Source organism: Typopeltis vanoorti, chromosome 15, assembly GCF_054136105.1.
Source record: "Typopeltis vanoorti isolate ZY-2024b chromosome 15, IOZ_Tvanoo_1.0, whole genome shotgun sequence".
Taxonomy (NCBI): domain Eukaryota; kingdom Metazoa; phylum Arthropoda; class Arachnida; order Uropygi; family Thelyphonidae; genus Typopeltis; species Typopeltis vanoorti.
In genome coordinates, this window is record NC_143563.1 from 91,678,909 (window position 1) to 91,701,366 (window position 22,458).

The following is a 22,458-nucleotide window of genomic DNA, read 5'->3' on the forward strand; positions in this document are numbered from 1 at the left end:
TGCCTCGAAAGACCCCTCTCTTTATATCTATATTTATAGAAAAAAAAAAAATCAGCTAAGGCCTTTTTGTTCCCGTATATACGGGAGTAGGCGAGGCCATTTAGCCCTATCTAACTTTTGGAGACCGAGTGGGCAGTTCAATCTCCACTGGTACCCAATCAGAGACAGATGGCCCAAGGCTATCACTAATTAAGCGGTACGCAGTGAAGAGAGACGGCTCAAATGTGCCGCCATCTCGTGGTCTCTAACCCTAACACAATATATTTAATGTCTGAAATAATGTGGGTTCTACGGTCGATTTTCTTGAGTTTACAGGACGAAAAACTCGAGTTTCCGGGAGGAAAAACCTGCTTGCCCGTGCCAGAGATCGACTAACTCGGGAACCGGTCGAAAAAAGGCTTAGAAAAATTTCCTCTAGTCGCCGACTAGACTCGAAACCAAGACTTCCTTCGTGCGGCCTAGCGCGGTGGTGTGCAAACGCCACATCCACTGAGCTACACAGGATCTATATTTATAGGTTGATCAAATAGGATTATTTGTGTGGTCTGATTTTTGTTAATTTCTTTTATCATGTGGATGTAAGCAGGGTCCACATTTATTTCCAGTAAGGCACTGATGACTGCATTGTGTTTTATGGTGTCAAATGCTTTTTTAAAATCAATAAAAAGGAAACATAGAGGGATTCGGTATTCTCTGCATTTTTCTGTTAGTTGCGAAATGACCTGGATATGATCTATTGTGGAGAAGCCTCTTCTGAATCCTGCCTACTCTCTCTGCTGGAGTTGTCTTCGAGAGTGTTTTGGATTCTGCTCAGTATTACTCTGTTCATGATCTTATATATGTGAGAGAGTAGACAGATTGGACGATAGTTTTTGTCTTCTTTGTTCCCTTTTTTGAATAGAAGTATGGTTTTTGAGGTTTTCCATTCCTCTGGAATCTTTCTTTCTTTGAAGTACCACGTGAATCTGGCTGCCAAGGCTTTGAAAATAATTGGTCCAACTTGTTGGATTTCTTCAGTCTTAACATGATCAAGTCCTGAGGCTTTACCTTTACTCATTTTCTTAAGGGAATGTTCTATATGATATGATACATATCATGTTCTATATGTATGTATATGATATATAAAATTAAAATAATATTATTCAGAAAATATTTACACGTTATTGATTATTAAATTAGCACATGTGTATAACGCCATGAAAAGTAGTTCTGCCGCGTTTTAATCCATATCAAAACGCGTATTGTTTTGATATGGATTAAAATTTAGTTGTGGTATAATCTGGAAGGTGCTATATGTTTCGTTTATAGGAAAAAGAACTAATCAATTTCTCATCCAACCAAGACGGATTTAAGTCCCCCCCCCTGATTAGGTGTTTTTATGGCAATCTAATGTGCAGCCAGCTTGCCCTTTCCGCTGCATCTCTCTAAGGATAAGTATTTTATGTCTGTTGAGCTGTATTATTCACGAGACCAGTTTGTCTGTTCTGAGGAACAAAAAAAAAACAGTTTTTGGGGAAAAAAAAACCTCTACTACTTCGAATGAGACTGGCTAACTTCATCATCATCATCATATGTATGTATATACTTACCAAACTTGTTATATTATATGCATATATATAGCAGGTTCACTGAGTTAGCAGCCTCACTAAAAGATGTTGGTCAGTGGTCGCTCGTGTTATTGTAGGTTTAGCAGAAATTATATAATGAGGAATGACAGTTTTGCTGAAAGATTCTCATGAAAATATCTGTAGATAAGACACAATGCAGAAGAGTGTGAATAATGTAAATTTCTTTTCTAATATCATCACTTTAAATATAATTCTTCATATCACTGTATGCTGTTTTCTATGAGGTTGTTACAAAAAATAAGTAGCTTGTAAAATGATAAACACTAGTTTCTGGAAGGAAATATGCTACCACCTCCAAACATGACTGACTCACTCACATTCAGTCGAATAACCCTTATAAAGGTTCTTTATGTCCTAGCTGAAATGTAGGCATGATTGATTTATTTTCCCCAAATGTTTCAGGAAAGAGTTAAAGTATTTACAGTGCAGAAGTATTAAGCCATAATGTTAGAAAAATTTCATTGCTCAGTGCAATATGTCTATTTTGTTTACTGGTGGATCGATGTGGCATTGCAATCTGTTTATAATTCAGAACAAAAACGGACTTTTTCTCTTTCTTTCATTCCTTTTAACATTGTAGCATGAGCTACATGTTCAGAGATATAACATGAAGTATGCAAATTCCTAACAGTCCTCCTTTATAAATTATAATTTTAAAATTTCTATCCCACATCCCAGCTGACAGATAGTGTTTTGAACCAAACCCAATGGAAATTCTTCAGGAGTTTATTAAGATCATCATCATCATCATCATCATCATTTGTTCATGGATTAAATGAATTTTCTAAATATACGCGGTTTTGAGAAAAGATTCTGCTACTATTGCTATATATATGTCAAGATCCTAACTTCAATTTTCTGAAATCCTCATGAATATTCAAACAAAAAAAAAGAACTAAATTAGGTGCAAAAATTAATAAATAAATAAATAAAAATAACATAAAATAAAGGAATAAATATGAACCTCTTGAAACTGTCAGGTATGTCTACTTTAAAAAGATAATAGTCCCAATTCTCAAATCAATATTCATCTGCATCTCTAAAATCAGACCATTCTCACTAAGAAAAAGTGAAGGATTGGTTTCTCGACTGCACTCATTTTGCTTTTCCAGCTATTCTGTTTTATTTAAAATAAGATATGCGTTTGTTTATATGCCTAATCACTAGTTACATTCCCGAATATGAAATCTTCTGTTTCGTCCTTCTTTGGTTATTAATGTTTTTAGCTCTTTCTGTCAAACTTCTTTGTTGGCCCTACTGTATGTGTCTTTGGAATGCTAGAGCACTTAACTGTGACATGCAATGATAAATTACAGATTTGTCATATAATTAGTCATAGTCGTTAGTTTCAAGAAGCAAACGTTACTTCCTCAGAGAAGTAACGTTTGCCTTTTTCTTCTAATGTAACGTTCTCCATTATTCTACAAGTTAAATTTTGACCACACGAACAATAGTCCTGATTATTAGATTGAAAATATAAGACACTTTCAATCCAATAACCTAGCTTAAAAGAATTGAATTTCTTTAAATCCTGGAGATTGATGTGACTATAGTTGAAACTATCTACATCTGTTATGTCTTATCTCGTACCTAGTATTTCTTTGTATAGAAGTATTTTCCTTCTGTTGTTTACTGTCTTCTTTGTGAGTATTTAATTAAATTTGAGAATGTAATCTAACTGGTAGCTTATGCAAAACAAAACCTCTCATTTTTTTCGCATTAGTTACTATTTATGTTAAAGAAATCCGCGATTTAGGATTACTCTTGGGATTTGAGACTGAGGGGAAGTTCAATTGGTACCAATTAAAGATAACTGGCCCAAGACTATGACTAATTATAAAACGACATTCAGCAAAGAAAGGCAGACAAGTGCCTCCATCTAGCATCTAACCATATCTCAGAATATTATTTTCTAAAATATGGTGGGTTCTACGGTCGATTTTCTTGAGTATATGACATGAATAATTTTACTTTCTGGGAGAAAAAACCCAACTTGCCCGTGCCCGAGATTGACAAACTTGAAAACTTTTCGAAGCAAGGGTTACAAAAGTTCTTCTAGGTCTGTGACTAGATTCAAACTGAAAATAGGTTTTTTGGGTGCTAGAGATGCAAACGTTACTTCCTCAGGGCTATGCCGTTTTCTTCTCATGTAACGTTCTCTATTATTCTATTATTCTACAAGTTAAATTTTGACCACACGAACAATAGTCTTGATTATTAGATTGAAAATATAAGACACTTTCAATCCAATAACCTAACACATGATCTAACAAAGTGTACCTTGAATCTCTTCTATATAATCAATCTTGTCTGGTTAAAGATTCTATTGTCTCATTTTGTTAGCTTTCTTTATTGCTTTTACTGCTCTCCTAATTCAGATGATACTGCTAACGAATTTGATTATTTTGTCTGAAGGTTGATCACATACAATTTAATTACCAAAAGTGGGACAATCTTCCTTGGAGACTTCAACATTATGGTTCAAATTTTGAATCAAAACAAAAAATGACATCCAGAAAAATCTTCACCTTGATATTGATAAGTCCCCTGGTTAATATGGTGTATTTCCTGTTTAAAGCTTATTCCAGAATTAACACATGTGCTCTTCCTGAATCGCCTTTACAAGTATATATATAATCATCTAGAATCTACCAAACAAGTTTTGAAAGCACGTTGTGATTAGGCCTACTTCCAGAAAGAAAGAAAGAGAAAATTTACCTATAAAACTGTAGTTTTCATTACTCTTAACTCAGTTCTACTCTAAAATAATGGAACAAATCATTAATGACATGACTAAATACTTCATTACTTGGAGACTTTCCAATGAATTAGTGATCACCTATATAGCGTTAATGAGTAAAATAATCTTACTTGGAGTATCCACCATGATATGCAATTCTAAGTAGTCACTAGTGAGGTTAATTAGCTTTAAAAGGGTGACTGAATTTTTGAGATGATCTTCCTTGGGGCATCCGTGATATACAATGAACAACAGAGAGGAAGACTATAAAATTGTAGAATAATAAAAAGACCGTGATGCCCGACTAAATCAGATAAATTCTAAACATCATTGGCAACCTTGTGAGATCACCAAACATTTCTATGCCTTATGTCCAAATAAGGAATGGGTGAAAAAGCATAACCAAACAGCAGTAAGATAGGCTTAGAAATGAATCTAGAAAAAACAAAATGGATCAAAATCATCAACGCAAGTGAGAGTCACCTATGTATTGATAACATTCATATAGAACAAGTTGACTCCTACAAGTACTTAGGACAAACAATAAAAATGAATAACGATTTATCTATAGAACTAGCAAAAAGAAAGAAAGCTGCATGGCTATCATTCAACAGACTAAAAGAAACACTTACTGATCCAAATCTTGACATCTCTGTGAAGGCAAAACTATTTAATAGTGACATTTTTCCATCACTCACATATGGATCAGAAACATGGAACACGACAAGAAAAGAAGAGACTCTCAGAATAACTCAGCGTGCAACAGAACGCAGGATTTGTAACATCAGCAGAATGGAACATGTTAGAAACATGGAACTAAGAAGAGATCAGGCATAAAAGATGTAGTAACTGCAGTATATGAAAGCAAGATGAGATGGGCAAGTCACATAGCCAGACTCAAGGATAACAGATGGACATATAGAATACTCAACTGGCAACCAAGAATAAAGAGAAACCAGGAAGAACACCTACAAAATGGGAAGATCCACTAGTGAAATCTATGGGTATAACGTGAAAGAGAGAGGCTCAAGATCGATATCGTTGGAGGCATCTTTGTGACCTGCACTCATGGAGAAATCCTGAGTGAAACACGGGTACATCAAGGTAATCAAGTTAATGTCCAAATATGGACAGAATCCATAGATGGATACCATCACTCTTGCTGAGTCTCTTGGATAACCATGCAGACTTATGGGCATAAGTCATAGCAAAGTTTGGAGAAACTCACGTGGTTGCCATTGATATTTGCAAGATATCTGAGTCTGGCATTGCTATCTTTTTATCATGGTATTATTTTATGGTCTTCCTGTCTGTTGTTTATTGCCTATTATTGTGGATCTCCTCTCATAATATTTTCCCACCTAGTGGAGTACTGCAGGCTCTATGCTTTTATATACACTCTTCCTCCTGTACATCAATGACCTAGTTTCACTGACGTATCTTATTGTAATTTTGCTAATGGCAGGACACTCCAGTACTCTTCATCTTCATTAACCAAACTTTAAGTATTGAAATGATTAAAGATTCAAGATTCTTTATTACTAGTGTCTTAAATACAATCTTCTCGTCATTCTCATGTAAGGTAAAGAAAATTTAATGATTTTCTATGCTACAGTATTGTCTTATTTCTCTGAAAAACAATCTTGCTTTACTCTCCCTAAATTCTAATTATATTTCGATGGCTAAAAAGATCAGTTTCCTCTTCATCCACACTTAGCCTAACCGTACAACAAATATTTCACCCTATTCACACAACCATTGTTGTACAGACACACCACATTTATAGTCTCTTCACCTTCCATAATATCATTTTTCACACTAAATATTACTTTGCTTCTGCTCAATCCCTAACACTTTATAAATCCTAAATCCATCCAACCTTAGAATATTGTTTTCAAACCTCTCGAAGTATACCAAAACCTCCATCATAATGCTGTAGCGTATCAATCTTTATATTCGTAGACGACCCACCCTATGTATTGAGTTTCTCATAGGCTCTCTGCTTCTGGCATATGCTTTATTTTTTATAATAGGTAATTTCGTGATATTTCCTCATCAAATGGGCCCCTAGTGTTATTCTGTTTTTCTCTAATCGACAAGAACATGGTCAGCTGCTAGTCAACATCCCTATACACAGTTCAGATATAAACTTATCGAACAGGTTCTTAACTTCTACCTGCATTCCATGTTCATTCAAATTCCCCTTCCCCAATGTATACAATTCCTTTTCTTGAAGAAATACATTAACAGATTCCCTCCTTCTCTCTAACTATATGTTGCCCAGTGTTTGAGAAGGGATTAAAGCAATAAACTGAGTCTACAATAAAAAAAAAAAGTAGTAAACAATAAGTGATACAGAGAAGATTTAGAATTATAAATCTTAAAACAGTAGACCGATTTTGTTATATGTAAATTATATATTAATTAAATGTTTAATTATATGTAAAATACTCTACACCTCGTTTTTGATATTGCATGATATGACGTCATATATAATCTCTACAACAGAATGTGATGTTTATTACTTATCAACTTGAAATTAAAACTATATTTTTCAGAATGCAACATTAATAATAATAATCTACTAATCACACATTTAAGGCTAAACGATGCCGCCATTTATGGAGGGAGTAAAGACATCCTCTACCCTTTGCCAATCACAACTGGCAAAAGACAATCATTGATTTTAATTGTTATCCAAGGAAAGGAGGACAGCAGACATTTGCCACCTTCTCACATCCCTTACCTTCTATTATTGTCTGAAATAGCGAGTTCTACAATCGATTTAAATAAATAAATTACATAATAATGTAATGGAGAGGCCGCTAGAAGGCTACATGGTGTGCAGTGTTTTCAGAGAGCTACCGAAAACTAAGTATAATATTGAATGAAAATTGGAATATTGGTTTAAATCTTAACGTGGAATTATTTATTTTTGTTAGCTTGTTGTGTCTGTGTGATTTTGGTGTGAATTCCGTTTTATTTAACTTAGTATTTTAACGATACGTTTCATAGAAGAGCACATGGCGCCAATGCCACAAAAGATAATGGCACCATGTGCTCTTCTATGAAATAATCAAAAAATACGACGCCTTTGTTCAAAAACTGTAATGTGAGGGAGTTTATCCAGTGTGATATGTGTGGGATGTATGCTTTCCCAAAAGAGGCTGGAGTTTGGATGGAAAAACGATAGTGGTGGGAGAATGTGCAGAAAGTGTAAGCAAAGAGAGGAATTGAAGTATGTGTCAGGTCGTGAGATTGTTGTGGTTGAAGAAAGCCAGAATGTGAGTGAAAATAGTGGCTTGATAGGGAATTTCGATGATGTACAAGATGGCAATGAGAGCGATGATCAAAGAGAGAGTGAAAGCAACTATACAGCAAGAGAAAATGGTTTAAATGATGAAAAGAAAATGAGGAATTATTTGTAAGGAGTAAGTTCGCTAGGTTACACGGAGTAATACACAGTGCGCAGTGGCAGTTGGAGCACCTGCAAAACTCTTTCCAGAGTGCCTCGGCTGATGGAAATAAACAAATGCTTGAAAGGAAAAATAAGCGTAAGAGTAGGAGAGTTTCAGAAATGAAAGAAAGAGTGTATGGTGACTCGTTATTAAGAGGTGTGATAGATTTAACTAAATTGTACTTACCGGGTGCGAAATTTAAGGATGTGAGAGTATTAGAGCGCAAAAACAGAGGGTGAAAGAATTAATAGTTGTGGCGGGTACGAATGAATTGAAAGAAGATAAATTTTTTATGAGACAGGACTTGAAAGTATTGTTAGGGGTAGCGAAAGAAAAGAGTGACAGAGTTAGGATGGTGAGTCTCTTACCGCGGTACGACAGAGGAGTTTAGAAGGAAGGGCCATAATCGCAAATGACTTTATGCGCAGGTTATGCAGCAGTGTGGTGTGGAATTCGTGGACGTGTGGAATGAGTTTGATGGGCGAAAGGACTTTTACAAGATGGATGGCCTGCATTTGAATGGATTTGGTGTGCGGAGATTGGAAAAAGTGTTGCTGAATGAAGTGAAAATGGATGTGCAAAACCAGGGAAACTAGAACTACCAAGGGGGGGGGGGAATGGATATGCAGACATCATTGAGACAGATGAGTGTAAGAATGTATATAATGTACCCGAGCCAGCACTAAGGACAAAAAATGGGAATGGGTCATTTAGAATAACGCATCAATATAGGGGTGTGACATAGGGATCACTGCATTTCATGTATACTAATGCCAGGAGTATTAGGAACAAGAAGGAAGAATTTTTGGCCTTGATTGGCTCTTCCTGGCCACAGGTTATTGGCATTAGTGAAACATGGGTGACGGAAGATGATATAGTTAGTGGGAGAGAATGTGTAGGTTATAGTGTGTTTAGGAGGGACAGAGAGAATAAAATGGGGGAGGGGTATTATTGATGATAGCTGATGAACTGCAGCCAAGGAGAATTGAAGTTGTATCGCAGGATAGTGAAAGGAGCTCATTTGAGGCTATTTGGTGTGAGATTGAGACTGGCAGAATAAAATATATAGTTGGGTGCTGCTATAGACCAGGTGATGGAATAGATGGTGGAGATAGTATGCATAGGGAAATTGATGAAATGAGTGGAAGGAGGGTAATTATTATGGGGGATTTCAACTATGGTATCATTGATTGGAAGGAGGAGAGGACACATGTGAAGAAGGAAATGGATTTTATTTAATTATTAAGGGATAACTATCTGAGACAGCATGTAATTGAAAATACTAGGGGTGTGAGAGTGCTTGACCTGCTAATAGCATTTGAGAATTTGACTGTAATGAATATGATCATGTTGCCACCTATTGGTGAGAGTGATCATAAGATCTTGACCTGGGAGATGGTTAAAGGTGTGGAATTTTCGATTAAGACAGGGTATATGTGGAATTACCGTGCTGGCAAGTATGACAAGTTTAGGAGATTGCTTGGTTCAATGCCATGGAATGTAAAACTGCAAGGATTGGATGTCGATAGATCATGGGAGTTGGTCAAGGAGCATTTACAGGAGGTTATGGTTGATTGTATACCTAGGGTCTGAATAGTAAAACAAGTAGGGGTTAAATGGATGAATAACACCATGAATCTTGAGCTGCAAAAAAAGAAACAACTGTGGAGGAAATTTAAAGAGAAAGGTGACCTGCAGGCCAGAATGGTAACGAGTGTGGTAAAAAAACAAAAGCGGATTATGAATTATGATTAGGAGAAACTAGCTATGCAAGCTAAAAAGAATCCCAAAATGTTTTTCAACATGCTGCAAGCAAAAAAAAAAACTGTACACGGCAATATGATTTTAAGGAATGACGATGGTAAGGAGGTCACTGAATCAGTCGATATAGTGGAATTACTGAGCGAGCACTTTGCAAGAGTATATCATCCAGGTGGTGACATTGAAGGAATGAAGAAACCATTAGTTTATATGGGAATTGAGGTGAATGAAGTAGAGGTGAATAGTCTATTACAGACCCTTAATGTGAATACATCTGTGGGATTGGATGGTATACCGGCACGGGGCCTTACGCGAAGTGGCTAAAGAATTAATAGTGCTCTTGACCATGTTGTTTAATCTGAGTCTCGGGTCTGGTTTAGTTCCGAAGGTGTGGAAAGAGGGGAAAATAGTTCCACTGCATAAAGGACGATCCAAGACTACTTTTGCAAATTACCGATCAGGAGTCATTGTCAAGGTCTTGGAGAAGGTAGTCAAATGAAAAATACAGGAATGGATTGAGGAAAATGAGATACTCTATGGGGGACAGCATGGCTTTGTGAAGGGTACATCATACCTCAGTAACTTGCTTCAGTTTTATAACACAGTGACGGCTGAACTGGATAAGGGTAATGGGTTTACAGTGATACTGCTGGACCTGGCTAAGGCATTTGACAGGATACCACATGGAATTCTAATCCGTAAACTGCAACATATAGGGTTGGTGAGATGAATAGGCGGGTGGTTGATGGAGAGATATCAGAGAGTAGTTTATTCAGGAGTAGAGTCCAAAAGACGGCCTGTGACTAGTGGTGCGCCACATGGTTCTGTTCTTGGACCACTGCTCTTTAAGTTGTTCATTAACGATGTAGGGAAGGATCTAAGAGGAACGGTTAATTTGTTCACTGATGATGCAAAGTTGGGTAGGGCAATAGTGAATGCAGAAGATATTAAAATCTTGCAGGACAATTTGGATAGATTGGAGTTATGGGCTAAGGAGAATGGATGTTAATTTAATGTGACAAAATGTAAGGTTATGCATTTTGGGGTGAAAAGATTAGCAGCAGTATACCACATTGGTGGAACTGTACTCCAGGAGATTGATGAGGCCAGGGACTTGGGAGTGTTGGTGGATAGGGAGATAAAGTTTATGGGGCACATTGCAAAAGTGGCTAAGTCAGCTCATCAACTCATTTGGTTGTTGAAAAATACTTTGACAAGCAGAGACAAGCAAGTTGTTGTTCCTCTGAACTAAGCCTTGATAAGACCTCATCTTGACTACTGTGCCCAGAGTTGGTCATCTAGATTTCTTCTTGATGGGGAGGAGGTGGAGAGGATCTAGAGGCGAGTGACCAAGATGATAGCAGGTCTATGGCATGAACCTTATGAGAATAGATTGAAGATTTGTGGGTTGCAGAAATTGGTTGTTAGGCGGAAAAGGGGAGATATGATTGAGACATTCAAATTTCTAAAGGATTTCTATGGGATTAATTCAGATGATATTTTTGAGATCGGGACTGGTTGTGGGAGAACTAGGGGACATCTATGGAAGCTGGGCAAGAGTGTGGTTAGCAAGGGTGTTAGAGCTGGGTTCTTTACTTTTAGAGTGGTAAATGAGTGGAATAAGCTACCAGAGGCTGTTGTGGGTGTTATGACAGTGAGTGAGTTCAAGGCAAGGTATAATAGATACTGTGAGAATGCCGTATAGTTGTGTGGCATGATGTTTAGAGCATCCCTCGATGAGTCTAAAGACTCCCTAGAGGCTCCCGTAATGATAATGATAACGATAATGCCTCTGACACCTTTAATTCCTCAAAGGTAGATAGTAGGTCGTATTTTTCAGCCTTAACAAACTAGAAATGAGTAAACATCTGGTATTCATATTCACTCTTAGCCATCGCTGTTAGCTGAGTGCATGCTATCCATAATTGTCCAGAAATTGGGGAAGTGAGTCCGTCAGATAACTGATGCCACCTCATTATCCTAAACCCTATGTTGCGTAATTGTTGAAAATACTATGAGTTCACAGGTCTCAATCAACCTACGAGGTTATCCGATTGTATAGAACAACTATGTTTGAACAGAACAACAGAAAAGTTCTATGAGTTCAAATCTAGTCGTGAATTGAATATGACCTATAATGTTCTTTCTTTTGGCAGTCTAGAGCTATGGAATATAAAAGTTTGTCATACGATTACACAGGCACTTAAATGTAAATAATTCTTATTAGGCTTTTACATAGGCTGACCATACGTGCCGTTTTGAACGGGACAGTACCTTTTTTTTTATATTTCTCGGCCGTCCCGTCTTTGTAATAAAAATGCCAATTTTGTCCCGTTTTTAATAAAAACGATAAATATACTTTAATATTGGTCAATCATAAATTATTATTCATAACCTATAATTGTTTGTGGATCTGTGGACCCTCATAAAATCTATAATTGTGAGGCATTGGATACATGGAATAAAGAAAACATTCCTGTATGAGATAGATGGGTACAGATTTTTTCTGAAATGATCGAAAAACGCCTAGAGTTGCAAGACTTTTGTAATATTGTAAAGTTTATTCTTTGTCTTCCAGGAAGTACAGCACCTGTTGAGAGAATATTTTCTGTTATAAACAGCATGTGGTCAAAGGAGAAATCTAAGGATTTCTAAGGTCAAAGGAATAAGTGTTGAGACTATGTTAGTTGTAAGACAAAATCGTGTGATGGAGTGTGAGAAGTTTTATGATAAGGTGTTGAAAGACCGAAATTTGCTGCATAAGATCACTTCATCGGAGAAATGGTACGATCGTGGCGATATACAACCCCCCCCTCTACGTCTACCTAAGTTTTTGTATGGGTTCTGTCACCGAAAAATAATGGTTAGCTCAATATTTTTATGTAATAAAACTTTTTTTACCATCTTACTTTTTCATGCATACAGATTATTATATAATCTCGTCCCGTTTTTGCCATCCCTGTGTCCCGTTTTTGTCTCAAGTAAATATGTTCATCCTATTTATGTCTAGCTAAGTAGAAGTGGCGTTTGCTCTCTACGGCGCTTGACCGCACGAAGAAAGGATTTGGTGGTTCAACTCTAGTCGCCGACTAGAGGAAATTTTTCTAAGCCTTTTTTCCGGCCGGTTCCCGAGTTAGTCGATATCTGGCACGGGCTAGTGGGTTTTTTCTCCCGGAAACTCGGGTTTTTCGTCCCGTAAACTCAAGAAAATCGACCGTTGAACCCGCACTATTTTCAGACATTAATAAAAATCTTGTGCTAGGGTTAGAGACCACTAGCTTGCTGCCTTCTTCACTGCATGCCGATGAATCAGTGATAGCCCTGGACCAGCTATCTCTCTGATTGGCTACCAGTGGAGATTGAAGTGCCCACTCAGTCTCCAAAAGTTAGATAGGGTAAATGGCCCTGCCTACTATCTATACGGGAACAACATAGGCGTTAGCTGATTTTTTTATACTTATACAGTAGCATGAAGATAAATATAAGCAGTATATCAAATCTACCATGTGTCGAGAAGTAGCCTAAGAGTTGAGTTATTCCAAAAGATCTCAGTATGCCATTTGTACAGCTGGTATGGTGCCAACAAAATACATATAATGTAGCATCAAATGAAAGGTTGGTCGATTGGTAGAACCTCTGCTACTAATGGCTTGCAAAAAGTTAAGCAAGTTTGAGCGCGGTTAGTAGTTGAAAGGGCACCAATCGTTCGATTCTGTTGACACACTCTCTCTCGATGAGTCTTTGGACTCCCTGGAGGTGTCACATAATAATAATAATAATAATAATAATAATAATAATAATAATAATAATAAAAAGTGCAATTACATAAAATATGTATATGGTAAATATCGTTTGTTGATATTGATAAACCTGCTGGGAATAAACGGCTTTAACAGATTTCTTTCTTTTATAAACTTGCTTAGGGCTTTTAAAAGGGTTTGTATCTTGAAAGCTGATTTCAGTGATTTGCAATGTAAATTTCAGATACTTCAAAGGAGTAAAAACCATCTTGAGACCCCTTCGTTATTATCTTAATTTTGTTTGTTGTTTGAGTTTTAAAATGTAACTTATTTCTTACTTCACAAAGATTTGAGTAATGGTTTCCTACCCTTAAAATTTAATTATTAAATTCATTTTTAGTTAGAGGTGGCGCTTGATGACCGACCGGATTCTGGAGCAGACAGCTGTTGTAGAGCAATATTGCATGGGATAAGTTTTTATTTTGGTCTGAGGAACGATCGATGAACCTTTCGTAGTAACGGAATTGGTGTAGTGCACGCAGCATACAGTTGGATGCGGCGCAAAATTGCATTTATTTAACACATGAAAACCCAAAGAAATTTGTACTTTCTTTGCACAATATGAGGATTTAAACAATAGAAGAGAACGGAATTGCAAGGACATTGACCGGCAGCATGGTAAGCCTTTAAATTTGAATATCAAACAGACCCACTCTTGAAGGTGATCTTATTGACACATGCTTCTGGTTCTCTATGTAGTTGCGTGTTTTGCGTTCCATGAAATGTAACTTTTAAGGGTGTTATAACCATACAAGTTAACAAATACGAGATTATTTACGCTACTTACAACACTGCTGAAATAAGCAGCAACACCTTAATGAAAATTTCCATTTTTAAGCAGAATAAGGTTACTTAAGACATTGTGAGTGGCATTTATATTTATTTATTTCAATAATAATGGAGTTAAAAACGAGCATACATTTTATTAATTTTTAACAGACATAGCCAAGTTAGCCGGCATTGGGCGTGGGCCGCAGGGTTTTTCTCCCCAGTTTACCTGAGGTTTTTCCTCCCGCATACAGGCCATCCGGCCCCTTGAACACACGCTTCTACAGACATAAGATACCTTCAGGAATAAGGAGTAACTAACCTATTTCGTACGATTTCGGTTCCAGATGCCTACACGGTAAAAAGTGTACGTCTACTCGTGAGCGTAAATTAGGAGGATACACACACACACTATATTGGTGGAGATGTACTTCAGGAAGTGGATGAGATTCAGAATTTTAGAGTGATGGTGGACAGTGGACAAGTTCCAAGGGCACATTGCACATGTTTTAAAGACTGCACATCATATTGTTGCTATGATAAAAAGAACATTGATATGTATGGATAAGGAAGTGGTAGTGCATCTATATAAGGCATTGGTGAGACCACATATGGACTATTGTGCTCAGATTTAGTTACCTAGTTTTCATTTTAATGTTGAAACACTAGAGAAAGAGAACCCAAAGACAAATAACCAAAGTGATATCAGAATCTCTATAATATTGGCAAATTATAGAATCTCTATAATGTTGGCAAATTGGTAAGTTATAGAATCTCTACAATAACTCTGGAATGTTGGCTATGAAGAGTGTTTGAGAGAATGTGGATTACAGAGGTTGGTGGATAGGAGGAAAAGAGCCGATATGATAGAGACCTTGAAGTGTTGGTTAAGGGATTTTATCAGATTAATACAAAAGGGTTTATAAAAAGAAGTGGATGCATTGCTGGAGTGCATTGTGAATGCAGGTAGTGTAAATAATTTCAAAACTCATTGATAGACATGTTGCTGGTTGAGTGGGCTTCACACAATGAGTGTTGACTCCATGGAGGTTATCAATAATATATATAGTATTTTTTAATTTTTTTTACATAATCTGGAAACTCTGCTCTAGAGACTAAACATAGAACTTTTTCAAGTAACTTCACCTCCCACCTAAAGACAATCACAAACATTCATGCTCACTGTGGAAGTTGAACCTTCAGCATTTTGGTTAGAGATGTGCTAATCATTTGGCCCTAGTCTAAATTATTTAGCACAAGTTAGATAATTCCAAGATTCTCTAACATGTGTCAAATGTTCTCACTATTTTAAATCATTAGCATTGTTTTCTAGTGATATAATGAGATGCTTTGTCTCCATTTCTTAGTTTTGTTAGCCTTTATTGCATGTAATTCTTATTCCTTTTGTTTGATGCTGTCCATATTCTTCAGCTCTTTATATATGTGAACTTTGAACTTTTAATTTTTCCCATATAAATTTCTAGAAATTTCACCATTTAGCATGAAATATTTTGTCATAGTTTCGCTTAAAACTATAACTGTTTGTGTATTTTCAGTAATCAAAATGATAATAAATCATGCATTAGATAGTAATAACATAATGTTGATTTCAAATGATTAATGCAAATATGAGCATCACTCTCAGAATTCTCTATAAGTAAAAAATAAAAAATCTCAAATTCATAACTTACTGCCCATCTATGTCTTTGCGACTATGTTTTGATGTAGCTTTGGCATTTAGAAATTTTGGGTTCAGATTCTTTTGATGACTATAGAAAATTTTTCTTGTGCTTTAATTCAAATAGTGGTTTAATCTTGGTTAGATACATTAGTGACTTCATCTGAAGCAGATACATCAGATGCATTTCTATCCTATCCAGAAATAATAATATGAAAGTAGCTAAGTCAGATGGCATTCCTAGAGTTAGAGGATTAACAAGGTAGGTATGAAGTAAATATATAATAAGATCAGGCACTGAAGAGGAAGTTATGGAGGAGACATAAGTAGTAGAATAGTGAACAGTTGCATGAACATTAGGAGGCACAAATAAGAAAAGTGATACAGGAGAAAATAAAATATGAAAAGAAGCTGGAGGAAAAAACAGCAATCTTGGTGAGTAGTTTTAGTTATGCAGCTAGTAAAAGAAATATGAAAAAAAGAGGGATCCTTTGGTTGCCAGAGATAGTTCTAGAGTAACATCAACTGACGAAATGGTTAATGAATATCCTATGAGTGTATTTAATATGTATGGGGGAGAAAAGCATTTAATATTACTATGCAGGAAATGTGTTAGGCAGTGTTTTTTTATTTTTCTGTCCAAAACACTTAGACAATATGTGAAAGGGGTTTTTTTTAGATGAAAAATCTAAGTTTCTGGGAGGAGAATTATTGCTATTGTACACCCACAGTTCATAGAACTGGGGCTGACAGATTGCCAAGTCAATTCATGCTGAAGGGGTGAAAGAAATAAAGAATGTATGAATTGGTCACCAACACGCAAAATCACGTGCTTTATGTGTAAAATTTTCCAAGTGTTATACAAGCAAAATAGTTACCACTTTAAAAACTACAATGTTCATAAAAGAAAAGTTAACTTTCCAACATATAATAATAAATAACTCATCCCACAAGATGGATTGATTACCCTATTATCAGAATGGATTCTCCTTCTGAGATGCACAGAAGTGTTGAAGGGTCTCACGGTCTCACATTTGTAGGCGTAGAGTATCTCCATGGCATTGGCTAACTCACCTTCAGTTATGAAAAGCATTTATAAGACAGGTAAAAAGGCTTGTGTTAGCAATTCATAATAGTTTTTTATAACAGTTGAACTCACAACACAAGACACTAATGAGAAAATAAATAAATAAAATATTTAACTGGTGATACTTTGATGATTTTATACCCAACATCTTCAAAATCAGTTTTTCACATTACAAAAACAGCAATAATTAGTTAATATCAGGAACATTTTAAAATTGTAACAGACAACACAAAGAACTAAAGTCTAAGTCTTAATTGGCTCCATCTGTTGTTGATTACAAAGGGAGACTGCAAATATTAATTTGATCTTAAAATGACTGCCTTCTTGATTTTTGATATATTTATACAGCCATACTTGTCCAGGTTTGAGAAATGTTTTAAAACTGCTGTTAATTCCAAAAACAGTCTGTCTCTCTCTGACTTGTAATAACTTCTGTGTAGCACTTTGTTTTCTTCCATCAAATCTTGTGAGAAGAGGGAGAGGGGGTGTTTAAGGTACAGTCTGTTAGTCTAAACTTACCATAATGATAGTGATGAATGTGTTTCGTAGGGTCCTTAGGCTAATGTCAAGATAAGACCTCTCTTGTCTGTCTATAGTAAGCCAAGTCAGATGTACAGGACATGTCAAGCCAAGTCACATGTACAGGGAGAGAGTTTGTCCTAAGGTGAATGGATGAGGGTTGCCAGTTTGATATATAGTTTACATATGGTGTGGAGCATATATATTTATTAAGCACACTGGATATGTGTTCAGATGTGTCCTGAATATATGATATAGTAACAGTTTTGCTGTGGCCTCTTCTATTAAGAAATGGAGAGGATTTGAGGAGGCATTTTCTCTATTTTCTGTGGTTATAGCCATTTGCTAAAAAAAGCATAAAGATAGATGAGTTTGATAGAAAGAATTTCTTTTTAGGAGTTTTTCATGTCGTAAATGAATCCAGGTATTTTTATCTAAAGACATTGTTGAAACCACCTGAGCTGCAGGAGCTCAGTGTGCAAAGGATATAATTAATGCCTTTGACTTGGTTGTTCAGTATAGGTTACACATCAGAGATTTCTTAGCATATAGGAAGATAGTACCACTTCATTGGGGGGGGGATGGGATGAGGGATCAAAATCAGTGATGTAACTGTTAACCGTTTGTGTTTCAGGATGGTGCAGGAGAAGTTGAGGTAAGAATACAAAGCTGGAAAAATAATCTCTGCAGAAAGCTGCATGGGTTTTTAAAGGGCACTCTCGTTTCCACTATCATTTTGTAATAGGGTGATAATGGAGATACAGGTAATTTTTTTTTTCCCATGGGCATTTGAGAAATACCTTATGACAAATTGTAGTGTCATCTCAGTATGATTTGAATAGGCTAGTTGAGTTATGAAATGAATAGAGATGGCAGTTTAATGATGTCAGTTGTAAAATATTGCATTTTAGCCAGAGGAATATGTTGCAACAGTTAGAAAGTTAACCAGAAAAGGGCCACCATATTAAGAAGGATGATACTGATAAGTTGAAATATGAATATAACTGTGCCTTTCTGTAATGTACTGTTTAGTCTGTATCTGAATTACTCTGCTCTGATCCAGATGTAGTCTTTTGAATATCAAAAGGTAACAAGAAAATGCTGGAAATGACCCAGAGGCTGTAGAATGAGTATAAGGATAGATTAGGAGAGTAGCTTGCAGAGCTTAGCGAATAGGATAAAAGTTTTTTTGATAGATGGGAGCTACTGTGCAGGAGTAGGTGATAGGGAGAACTGCAGGTTATCCCCAGAAGGCTTATAGAGAGTAACAAGTGGGTTCTTTGAATGGAGAGTAGAAGGTAAGTAGAATTCATTTTGGTAAATAAGTTTAAAGGTGCAATTCGATTAGCATCACTTCATACTGAGGACCTCCATGAGTTCTTTTGACTCTGTGGAAGCCTGGTGACTGTAAGTCATTCTTTGCACATTTATAAACCTATCAATTTCTTCAGTATTTATCCAAAAATAGACAGCATCATCCAGTTTTTTTAAAAACATATCCGAGAATTTGCACAGTCAGATTCATATATTTAAAACCATTGTGTTTTCTCTCTCTTCAATTCACTATCACTTCAAGTTACTTTTTCAATGTTATTCATTTACTTTCTTATTTTGAATATTTTTTGTAGCATCAAGTGTTGTAATTAGTTGAATCAAACACTGTATTGTTTGTTGAATGCTTTGTCATTGTATGACAAAGCATTATGTAAATGTATTGTTGAATGCTTAGTCATTAGCACAAAAAAGGCATTTAATTGATGTTAGTCACAAATCCTAGAGTGCTATTATGGATTGTAAAGAAAAAAAAAAAAAAAATATATATATATATATATATATATATACACCATCTCATACGGAGGTAGCAGGGTTTTTTCTCCTGGAAACTCGTGTTTTTCATCTCGCATACAAACAAATCGGCCCTTCAGAACACACGTAATTTACAGACAAAAAATACTAGTTATGGTGGTGGTGGTGGAGGTGGGCGGTTGATGGAGATGATTCGTAGTAGAGGTTCGGTGTAGTGGTTGACACAGTTGTAGGTGTCCTCCTGTGATGAGTCTTCGGACTCCTTGGAGGTGTGAGGAATAATAATAATAATATATTCAAGTACATCATTGCAGTGAATTCACTGTACACATAGAAATTAATCACATGTACTGTTAATGTTGTCCGTGTTACAAATATTAGCATAATTGTTATTACAAGAGACCTCTGGGGAGTCAGGGACTGACTCATCAAGGTAGACCACATATCACTTACATCCATTATCATCATGCCTTTTAAATTCACACCATCTGTGCTCACAACCTCCAAAGGCAAGCCATTCCAGTCATGCACTGCTCTATGAGAGAAACATGAGAAGAGTTGGAGATTTGTACAAAAGTGGAAAAAACCAGTATGGGAGAGTTGTTCCAAAGAACAGAAGTGGTTGCAAAAGCTCATTCATTATGTTTGGAGTTGAACAGTGTATGATTGTTCATCAAAGTAGTGCCCATGAAATTATCTATAGAGAAGGCATAGTGCAGAAACAAAGTGCTTATGTGAAAGTGACTGAAAGGAGTCTGCAAGAGAGGGATCACCTAGTAGGCAGATTATTCTTTTATGTATATTATCAAGAATCTTAAGTAGGTTTTGTATGGACTACCTCAAATGCAAACAGTATTCCAAGATTGGTTAGATCTGAGACTTATTAAACAGAAGAGAAATAATGTTTAGAACAAAAAATAACAAGTCTTTTAGAGGCTGGAGAGGTTATTGATGTAATATGCCTTTGCCAAGAGAAGCTGGATGTGACAGTCAGCCCAGAAAGAGAAAAGTGATTTTGAAATGATATTGGAACATGGTGAAGAGATTACTATTTAAATCATTGATTATGGAAGATCTTGAGGCTTCAGTCATTTGAGTACTGGGTTTCTTGAATGAAGAAGAGGAATGGAGAGTACTGTCCAAAATTATGAATAGGATTTGAAGTCAGAGAGAAGGTCATCGATGTAACAGTGTGGGCAGGAGTACAGAACTTTGAGGTACCTTAGCATTGATAAAGAAATCTGATGAAAGAAAGCCATCCACTATGAGATGCAATGAACAACCAGAAACAAAGATGGCAGTCTCATCACAAAGTGCAGGAGTAAGACCATGAGATGGTAGTTTGTTCTGGAGGCCTCAATGCCAGACATGGTCAAATGCCTTTGAAATACCAAGAGTCCAAATCTTTCCATGGTCTCTGTACAAAGGTGGATAAGGTCAACAGGTCTACTTCAGCATGAGTGGTGGAATCCATAGTAGTGATTTCTAATTGATGGGTCTCCAGGTGGTGAAGAAGCTGGTTGTTAATCATCTCCACCACTTTTGAGAGTACTAAGATGAGAACAATGGGAATTTAGTTTGGCTGACTTTTATCTACCTTTATAGGGCACAGGCTAGATAAAGGCTTACCTCCATGCTGTCGGATAGATATCAGATTAATATGATAGCTTATATAGGCAATACAGGACAGATGTTAATTCTTGGGCACAAGTTTTGAGCAAAAATTGAGGAATACTATCTGGACCAAGAGCCTTATTACTATTAATATTAATCAGGTTCCTTATGTCCTTCAGGCAAAAGATCAGAGGAGGTATGCGATGGGGCAGTTTGTAGTAATGTAGGAGATATTTGCCTTGGTCGTCTAGTTAGGTCGTCTAACTAGAGTTGGATATAAATGTCAAGAGGTATGCTTTGTCCTTAAATAAGACTACCATGTTACTAGAGAGAGAGATTTGAGGCCAACAGTCGTGCAGGATCAGAAGACTTGACTGCCAGTTTAAGCAGGAAGCAAGCTTATTGTATCTCATTCTTATGAAGTCTGCTTTGAAATTGTTAATAATCTTTTTTATAATGCTTGTTTTGGATTGCTAGTGAAAAGCTGCAGTTTTTGCCATTGAACATATGCAGCATATTTATCATGGACTGCAGACAGTGGTGCACCTAGAGGGGGGACTAAGAGTTCTGCTCCCTTAGTCCTCCCCCCAAAGAAAAAGGAAGAAAACACTAGAAAATTTTCCAAAAATCTTTCCCTAATTAAAATTCATTTTTTTAAAAAATTTATGTTGTGTGGTGTCTTCTATTTCTATACTACTTATGAATTAGTGATTATTGCAGATGCTCAGTCATAGGTTGGTTGTATGCGATGCATAGTATGTATTCTCAAATTGTCTAACCCCCCCCCCCACACACACACACAAGATTAAATCCTGAGTACGCTACTGACTGCAGAGGCATATTTTTTAGAGAACGAGGACTTAGGTAAGGGTTGGTGTTTTGCAGTGGAAATGAGAATGAAGGCTCCACTCCAGTTTGGATTGTTTCAGTTACTAATTCAGTGCAGATATTTGGATCAGGATCAATAATTTAACCATGGCAAAGAGGCATAAAATTCTAGAGGTCATTCCAGTTTGATCTCCTTAGGTTACCAGGATGAGATTGACTGGGCAAACAATCTTTAGAAAGGAAACTTGGATATCAGAGTTGCCAAGAGGAGAGAAGACATCTACAATGTATTTAGAAGGAGAGTTGGTTGGTTAAGAAAAGGTCTAGAGTGTTAGAATGATGAGTATTGTCTGGTATTTTGGTTAGTAGTGTAACTATTTCTGATAGATCATGATTTACGGCAAATCATTCAGCTTCCCTAAAGTATCCTAGGAGGACAGTCTTATAATTTGGATGATTAGATTGTATGAAAAAATCAACTTAACAATTAGTAGTCAAAAAGGGCACCATGGTTGTCAGAATTAGGGGAGTGATAAAGGCAGAAAATAACGGCTACAGTGTGAGGTACGGTAATCTTGTGCCAAAGCAGATCAGATCAAAATATGGGGATTACAGGTTGGATAGCCTTTGGCAAGGGGTGCTTGTTTCAACAAAGGCACATGCTCCTACCTGTTACAGAATGCATGATGGAAGATGTAGTTGGGATAGGTGATGTGTGTGTGTGTGTGGGGGGGGTCATGAAGGGTGCCAATTGAGGTTCAGTCAGGAATG

The 22,458-nt window shown here is 36.5% G+C and overlaps 1 protein-coding gene across 1 annotated transcript in view; it reads left to right on the forward strand.

The window, feature by feature from the left end:
- Positions 1 to 13,829: 13,829 nt before the first annotated feature.
- Positions 13,830 to 22,458, forward strand: part of LOC150098971 (uncharacterized) — a 115,792-nt gene continuing 107,163 nt past the window's right edge. The window contains exon 1 of the mRNA XM_090405710.1: positions 13,830 to 14,005. Coding sequence (XP_090261836.1) covers positions 14,003 to 14,005 — 3 coding nt within the window. The 5' untranslated portion in view covers positions 13,830 to 14,002. The remainder of the gene's footprint in view (positions 14,006 to 22,458) is intronic.